This window comes from Penaeus vannamei, chromosome 1, assembly GCF_042767895.1.
Source record: "Penaeus vannamei isolate JL-2024 chromosome 1, ASM4276789v1, whole genome shotgun sequence".
NCBI classification, from domain to species: Eukaryota; Metazoa; Arthropoda; class Malacostraca; order Decapoda; family Penaeidae; genus Penaeus; species Penaeus vannamei.
Genome location: NC_091549.1, coordinates 54605030 through 54612950, shown reverse-complemented (window position 1 = coordinate 54612950; position 7921 = coordinate 54605030). Strand labels below are relative to the sequence as shown.

The window sequence follows — 7921 nt, the reverse complement described above, 5'->3', positions numbered from 1 at the left end:
GTGGGTCGCTGTAGCTAGGTGCCCTTTCTTCGAGAGTCAGGCCTTCACGTGGGTCGCTGTAGCTAGGTGCCCTTTCTTCGAGAGTTAGGCCGTCACGTGGGTCGCTGTAGCTAGGTGCCCTTTCTTCGAGAGTTAGGCCGCCACGTGGGTCGCTGTAGCTAGGTGCCTTTTCTTCGAGAGTTAGGCCCTCACGTGGGTCGCTGTAGCTAGGTGCCTTTTCTTCGAGAGTTAGGCCCTCACGTGGGTCGCTGTAGCTAGGTGCCTTTTCTTCGAGAGTCAGGCCTTCACGTGGGTCGCTGTAGCTAGGTGCCCTTTCTTCGAGAGTTAGGCCTTCACGTGGGTCGCTGTAGCTAGGTGCCCTTTCTTCGAGAGTTAGGCCGTCACGTGGGTCGCTGTAGCTAGGTGCCTTTTCTTCGAGAGTTAGGCCCTCACGTGGGTCGCTGTAGCTAGGTGCCTTTTCTTCGAGAGTTAGGCCGTCACGTGGGTCGCTGTAGCTAGGTGCCTTTTCTTCGAGAGTCAGGCCTTCACGTGGGTCGCTGTAGCTAGGTGCCCTTTCTTCGAGAGTTAGGCCGTCACGTGGGTCGCTGTAGCTAGGTGCCCTTTCTTCGAGAGTTAGGCCGTCACGTGGGTCGCTGTAGCTAGGTGCCTTTCCTTCGAGAGTTAGGCCTTCACGTGGGTCGCTGTAGCTAGGTGCCCTTTCTTCGAGAGTTAGGCCTTCACGTGGGTCGCTGTAGCTAGGTGCCCTTTCTTCGAGAGTTAGTCCCTCACGTGGGTCGCTGTAGCTAGGTGCCCTTTCTTCGAGAGTTAGGCCTTCACGTGGGTCGCTGTAGCTAGGTGCCCTTTCTTCGAGAGTTAGGCCGTCACGTGGGTCGCTGTAGCTAGGTGCCTTTTCCTCGAGAGTTAGGCCTTCACGTGGGTCGCTGTAGCTAGGTGCCTTTTCTTCGAGAGTCAGGCCGTCACGTGGGTCGCTGTAGCTAGGTGCCCTTTCTTCGAGAGTTAGGCCTTCACGTGGGTCGCTGTAGCTAGGTGCCTTTTCCTCGAGAGTTAGGCCTTCACGTGGGTCGCTGTAGCTAGGTGCCTTTTCTTCGAGAGTCAGGCCGTCACGTGGGTCGCTGTAGCTAGGTGCCCTTTCTTCGAGAGTTAGTCCCTCACGTGGGTCGCTGTAGCTAGGTGCCTTTTCCTCGAGAGTTAGGCCTTCACGTGGGTCGCTGTAGCTAGGTGCCTTTTCTTCGAGAGTCAGGCCGTCACGTGGGTCGCTGTAGCTAGGTGCCCTTTCTTCGAGAGTTAGGCCGTCACGTGGGTCGCTGTAGCTAGGTGCCCTTTCCTCGAGAGTTAGGCCTTCACGTGGGTCGCTGTAGCTAGGTGCCTTTTCTTCGAGAGTCAGGCCGTCACGTGGGTCGCTGTAGCTAGGTGCCCTTTCTTCGAGAGTTAGGCCTTCACGTGGGTCGCTGTAGCTAGGTGCCCTTTCTTCGAGAGTCAGGCCTTCACGTGGGTCGCTGTAGCTAGGTGCCCTTTCTTCAAGAGTTAGGCCGTCACGTGGGTCGCTGTAGCTAGGTGCCCTTTCTTCGAGAGTTAGGCCGTCACGTGGGTCGCTGTAGCTAGGTGCCCTTTCTTCGAGAGTCAGGCCGTCACGTGGGTCGCTGTAGCTAGGTGCCTTTTCCTCGAGAGTTAGGCCCTCACGTGGGTCGCTGTAGCTAGGTGCCCTTTCTTCGAGAGTTAGGCCTTAACGTGGGTCGCTGTAGCTAGGTGCCCTTTCTTCGAGAGTTAGGCCTTAACGTGGGTCGCTGTAGCTAGGTGCCCTTTCTTCGAGAGTTAGGCCGTCACGTGGGTCGCTGTAGCTAGGTGCCCTTTCTTCGAGAGTTAGGCCGTCACGTGGGTCGCTGTAGCTAGGTGCCTTTTCTTCGAGAGTCAGGCCGTCACGTGGGTCGCTGTAGCTAGGTGCCCTTTCTTCGAGAGTTAGGCCTTCACGTGGGTCGCTGTAGCTAGGTGCCCTTTCTTCGAGAGTCAGGCCTTCACGTGGGTCGCTGTAGCTAGGTGCCCTTTCTTCAAGAGTTAGGCCGTCACGTGGGTCGCTGTAGCTAGGTGCCCTTTCTTCGAGAGTTAGGCCGTCACGTGGGTCGCTGTAGCTAGGTGCCCTTTCTTCGAGAGTCAGGCCGTCACGTGGGTCGCTGTAGCTAGGTGCCTTTTCCTCGAGAGTTAGGCCCTCACGTGGGTCGCTGTAGCTAGGTGCCCTTTCTTCGAGAGTTAGGCCTTAACGTGGGTCGCTGTAGCTAGGTGCCCTTTCTTCGAGAGTTAGGCCTTAACGTGGGTCGCTGTAGCTAGGTGCCCTTTCTTCGAGAGTTAGGCCGTCACGTGGGTCGCTGTAGCTAGGTGCCCTTTCTTCGAGAGTTAGGCCGTCACGTGGGTCGCTGTAGCTAGGTGCCCTTTCTTCGAGAGTTAGGCCGCCACGTGGGTCGCTGTAGCTAGGTGCCCTTTCTTCGAGAGTTAGGCCGCCACGTGGGTCGCTGTAGCTAGGTGCCCTTTCTTCGAGAGTTAGGCCGTCACGTGGGTCGCTGTAGCTAGGTGCCCTTTCTTCGAGAGTTAGGCCGTCACGTGGGTCGCTGTAGCTAGGTGCCCTTTCTTCGAGAGTTAGGCCGTCACGTGGGTCGCTGTAGCTAGGTGCCCTTTCTTCGAGAGTTAGGCCGTCACGTGGGTCGCTGTAGCTAGGTGCCTTTTCTTCGAGAGTCAGGCCGTCACGTGGGTCGCTGTAGCTAGGTGCCCTTTCTTCGAGAGTTAGGCCGTCACGTGGGTCGCTGTAGCTAGGTGCCCTTTCCTCGAGAGTTAGGCCTTCACGTGGGTCGCTGTAGCTAGGTGCCCTTTCTTCGAGAGTTAGGCCGCCACGTGGGTCGCTGTAGCTAGGTGCCCTTTCTTCGAGAGTTAGGCCGTCACGTGGGTCGCTGTAGCTAGGTGCCCTTTCTTCGAGAGTTAGGCCGTCACGTGGGTCGCTGTAGCTAGGTGCCCTTTCCTCGAGAGTTAGGCCTTCACGTGGGTCGCTGTAGCTAGGTGCCCTTTCTTCGAGAGTTAGGCCGCCACGTGGGTCGCTGTAGCTAGGTGCCCTTTCTTCGAGAGTTAGGCCGTCACGTGGGTCGCTGTAGCTAGGTGCCCTTTCTTCGAGAGTTAGGCCGTCACGTGGGTCGCTGTAGCTAGGTGCCTTTTCTTCGAGAGTCAGGCCGTCACGTGGGTCGCTGTAGCTAGGTGCCCTTTCTTCGAGAGTTAGGCCTTCACGTGGGTCGCTGTAGCTAGGTGCCTTTTCCTCGAGAGTTAGGCCTTCACGTGGGTCGCTGTAGCTAGGTGCCTTTTCTTCGAGAGTCAGGCCGTCACGTGGGTCGCTGTAGCTAGGTGCCCTTTCTTCGAGAGTTAGTCCCTCACGTGGGTCGCTGTAGCTAGGTGCCTTTTCCTCGAGAGTTAGGCCTTCACGTGGGTCGCTGTAGCTAGGTGCCTTTTCTTCGAGAGTCAGGCCGTCACGTGGGTCGCTGTAGCTAGGTGCCCTTTCTTCGAGAGTTAGGCCGTCACGTGGGTCGCTGTAGCTAGGTGCCCTTTCCTCGAGAGTTAGGCCTTCACGTGGGTCGCTGTAGCTAGGTGCCCTTTCTTCGAGAGTTAGGCCGCCACGTGGGTCGCTGTAGCTAGGTGCCCTTTCTTCGAGAGTTAGGCCGTCACGTGGGTCGCTGTAGCTAGGTGCCCTTTCTTCGAGAGTTAGGCCGCCACGTGGGTCGCTGTAGCTAGGTGCCCTTTCTTCGAGAGTTAGGCCGTCACGTGGGTCGCTGTAGCTAGGTGCCCTTTCTTCGAGAGTTAGGCCGTCACGTGGGTCGCTGTAGCTAGGTGCCCTTTCTTCGAGAGTTAGGCCGTCACGTGGGTCGCTGTAGCTAGGTGCCCTTTCTTCGAGAGTTAGGCCCTCACGTGGGTCGCTGTAGCTAGGTGCCCTTTCTTCGAGAGTTAGGCCGCCACGTGGGTCGCTGTAGCTAGGTGCCCTTTCTTCGAGAGTTAGGCCGTCACGTGGGTCGCTGTAGCTAGGTGCCCTTTCTTCGAGAGTTAGGCCGCCACGTGGGTCGCTGTAGCTAGGTGCCCTTTCTTCGAGAGTTAGGCCGTCACGTGGGTCGCTGTAGCTAGGTGCCCTTTCTTCAAGAGTTAGGCCGTCACGTGGGTCGCTGTAGCTAGGTGCCCTTTCTTCGAGAGTTAGGCCGTCACGTGGGTCGCTGTAGCTAGGTGCCCTTTCTTCGAGAGTTAGGCCCTCGCGTGGGTCGCTGTAGCTAGGTGCCCTTTCTTCGAGAGTTAGGCCGTCACGTGGGTCGCTGTAGCTAGGTGCCCTTTCTTCGAGAGTTAGGCCTTCACGTGGGTCGCTGTAGCTAGGTGCCCTTTCTTCGAGAGTTAGGCCTTCGCGTGGGTCGCTGTAGCTAGGTGCCCTTTCTTCGAGAGTTAGGCCTTCACGTGGGTCGCTGTAGCTAGGTGCCCTTTCTTCGACAGTTAGGCCTTCACGTGGGTCGCTGTAGCTAGGTGCCCTTTCTTCGAGAGTTAGGCCTTCACGTGGGTCGCTGTAGCTAGGTGCCCTTTCTTCGAGAGTCAGGCCGTCACGTGGGTCGCTGTAGCTAGGTGCCCTTTCTTCGAGAGTCAGGCCTTCACGTGGGTCGCTGTAGCTAGGTGCCGTTTCTTCGAGAGTTAGGCCGTCGCGTGGGTCGCTGTAGCTAGGTGCCCTTTCTTCGAGAGTTAGGCCTTCGCGTGGGTCGCTGTAGCTAGGTGCCTTTTCCTCGAGAGTTAGGCCGTCACGTGGGTCGCTATAGCTAGGTGCCCTTTCTTCGAGAGTTAGGCCGTCACGTGGGTCGCTGTAGCTAGGTGCCCTTTCTTCGAGAGTTAGGCCCTCACGTGGGTCGCTGTAGCTAGGTGCCTTTTCCTCGAGAGTTAGGCCCTCACGTGGGTCGCTGTAGCTAGGTGCCCTTTCTTCGAGAGTTAGGCCTTCGCGTGGGTCGCTGTAGCTAGGTGCCTTTTCCTCGAGAGTTAGGCCCTCACGTGGGTCGCTGTAGCTAGGTGCCTTTTCCTCGAGAGTTAGGCCCTCACGTGGGTCGCTGTAGCTAGGTGCCCTTTCTTCGAGAGTTAGGCCTTCACGTGGGTCGCTGTAGCTAGGTGCCCTTTCTTCGAGAGTTAGTCCCTCACGTGGGTCGCTGTAGCTAGGTGCCCTTTCTTCGAGAGTTAGGCCTTCGCGTGGGTCGCTGTAGCTAGGTGCCCTTTCTTCGAGAGTTAGTCCCTCACGTGGGTCGCTGTAGCTAGGTGCCTTTTCTTCGAGAGTTAGGCCTTCACGTGGGTCGCTGTAGCTAGGTGCCTTTTCTTCGAGAGTTAGGCCTTCACGTGGGTCGCTGTAGCTAGGTGCCCTTTCTTCGAGAGTTAGTCCCTCACGTGGGTCGCTGTAGCTAGGTGCCTTTTCTTCGAGAGTTAGGCCTTCACGTGGGTCGCTGTAGCTAGGTGCCTTTTCTTCGAGAGTTAGGCCCTCACGTGGGTCGCTGTAGCTAGGTGCCCTTTCTTCGAGAGTTAGGCCTTCGCGTGGGTCGCTGTAGCTAGGTGCCTTTTCTTCGAGAGTTAGGCCTTCACGTGGGTCGCTGTAGCTAGGTGCCCTTTCTTCGAGAGTTAGTCCCTCACGTGGGTCGCTGTAGCTAGGTGCCTTTTCTTCGAGAGTTAGGCCTTCACGTGGGTCGCTGTAGCTAGGTGCCTTTTCTTCGAGAGTTAGTCCCTCACGTGGGTCGCTGTAGCTAGGTGCCCTTTCTTCGAGAGTTAGGCCGTCACGTGGGTCGCTGTAGCTAGGTGCCTTTTCTTCGAGAGTTAGGCCTTCGCGTGGGTCGCTGTAGCTAGGTGCCTTTTCTTCGAGAGTTAGGCCGTCACGTGAAAGGTATTTCTTAGTCGTTCCTTGTGAAATCTGGTAATGTAACTCCTATCGTAGCCTCTGGGAGAAAGTCTTTCCAATTTTCCTCAAATCTTGATTCATCTTCATTTCGTGTTCGTGTCTTTTATCTTTCGGTTCTTTTGAATTCTTTTGTTTCATTTTTTTCCTTTGGTTTGTTTGTTTTTTTTCTGCATTTTGGTGTGTCCGTTTAACTTTTTTTATTTCTGTTTTACTTCCTTTATATATCAATCTGTTTATTTTCTATCTATCTTTCTGTCTGTTTGTCTGTCTATCTTTCATTCATTCTATCTCTCTCATCTATCTATCTATCTATCTATCTATCTATCAATCTATCTATCTATCTATCTATCTATCTATCTATCTATCTATCTATCTATCTATCTATCTATCTATCTATCTATCTATCTATCTATCTATCTATCTATCTATCTATCTATCTATCTATCTGTCTATCTCTCTCTCTCTCTTTATCTTTCTCTCTCTCTCTCTCTCTCTCTCTCTCTCTCTCTCTCTCTCTCTCTCTCGCTCTCTCTCTCTCTCTCTCTCTCTCTCTCTCTCTCTCTCTCTCTCCCTCCCTTTCTCTCTCTCTCTCTCTCTTTCTCTCTCTCTTTCTCTCTTTCTCTCTTTCAATTTCGCTCACTAATGTATCACAAGATGAAACCATTAATAGTAGTATGGATTTATTGCTTGATAATTATGACGACGTTTTGGCTTAAATAAGCATTATTTTAGAAAGTTCTCTTACATAGCTATTGAGGACTTTTTTATAACAATTTATAGAAACAAACTGAAGGTGTATCAATGGGCAGCCATTTAGGTCCTACTTTAGCTAATAGTTTCATATGTCATAATGAAGAAATGTTTAAATGATTGTCCAAAAGATTTTAGAACAGTCTATTATTAATGTATTGTTAAGTTCATGATGCATTATTATTATCACCTAGATCCGAAGAGCATATCATTAAATTCTTAAATTACCTAAACAAACAATTTAGCGTTAAATTCACTTGTGATATTGGGTGTAGAAGTTTCCTCCCATTCTCAGAAGTTAATGTTCAAGGATGAAAATTCCTGGATATACTGTAAACCCACCTACACTGGTCTTATCACGAAATATAAAGGTAATTTGATTTGTACCTGAATCTATAAAGCCTACAAAATCTCTGGGAATCATTTAATTTTCTACAGAGAAAGTACACTATTACAACTTAGAAAAAATGGGGTTTCGACAAATTTTAGTCTAAGAGACATTAAGAAAACCGAACAATATCATAATCCCAACAACAATTCCTCTAACTGCCATTAAGGATATGTATATACAATTACCTACTTCGGTTCAATTAGTTCCGGTTTCGAGAGGAAATTAAATAGTCTCATTAGAAAGCAATATTCCACGGTAGATTTTAGGATTATTTACCAAATCCTTATCCATTGCCAATACATTTGCATTTAAAGATAAAACTCCCAAACGCGTATGACTCTCAGTAACCGTAATGCTACCTACTTACATACCTCTCGTATTTTTTTATAAGGAACACCGAGGGTTTTCATTTGGAAAGAATGATTTAAAATCGACTAGAACAATTAAATTCTTTACTAAAAATAATTCATAATATATCTTGTGATAACTTTGATAACACTGATGCATCTCTTTTTGAGTATGATCTGAATATTTTAGAAAGCCTTTGGATATACAAAGAAAAGCTAAATATTGATAAACACTTATCTTATGTCAAAATTAAACTTCTAATATAAGAAATTTAAGAACTACTGAAGCCTCCCATAATTACCTGAATTAATGTTAAAATCCTCATAATTACCATTAAAAAGCGAAAAGGGTTTTTTCGACGTTTCTCTCAAATGGCTGCAATAAGCTAGATTTTGCCGTTTTTTCGACTTTTGGGATTTTATTACTTTTGGCCTTTATTTCATTATAAATGGACTGAATGATAAAAACGAGTTATCATATTTCCTTATAGTCTATCGCAGTATAAC

The 7921-nt window shown here is 51.0% G+C and overlaps 1 protein-coding gene across 1 annotated transcript in view; it reads right to left on the bottom strand.

Annotated features, from left to right (window-relative positions):
• Positions 1 to 6965, bottom strand: part of LOC138863006 (fibrous sheath CABYR-binding protein-like) — a 20846-nt gene extending 13881 nt beyond the window's left edge. Inside the window, exons 1-9 of the mRNA XM_070126502.1 lie at positions 6934 to 6965; positions 4747 to 5150; positions 3121 to 3627; positions 2641 to 2859; positions 2113 to 2235; positions 1585 to 1707; positions 817 to 1419; positions 433 to 555; positions 193 to 315 (exon numbers count right to left, since the gene is read on the bottom strand). Coding sequence (XP_069982603.1) covers positions 193 to 315; positions 433 to 555; positions 817 to 1419; positions 1585 to 1707; positions 2113 to 2235; positions 2641 to 2859; positions 3121 to 3627; positions 4747 to 5150; positions 6934 to 6965 — 2257 coding nt within the window. The remainder of the gene's footprint in view (positions 1 to 192; positions 316 to 432; positions 556 to 816; positions 1420 to 1584; positions 1708 to 2112; positions 2236 to 2640; positions 2860 to 3120; positions 3628 to 4746; positions 5151 to 6933) is intronic.
• Positions 6966 to 7921: the final 956 nt, after the last annotated feature.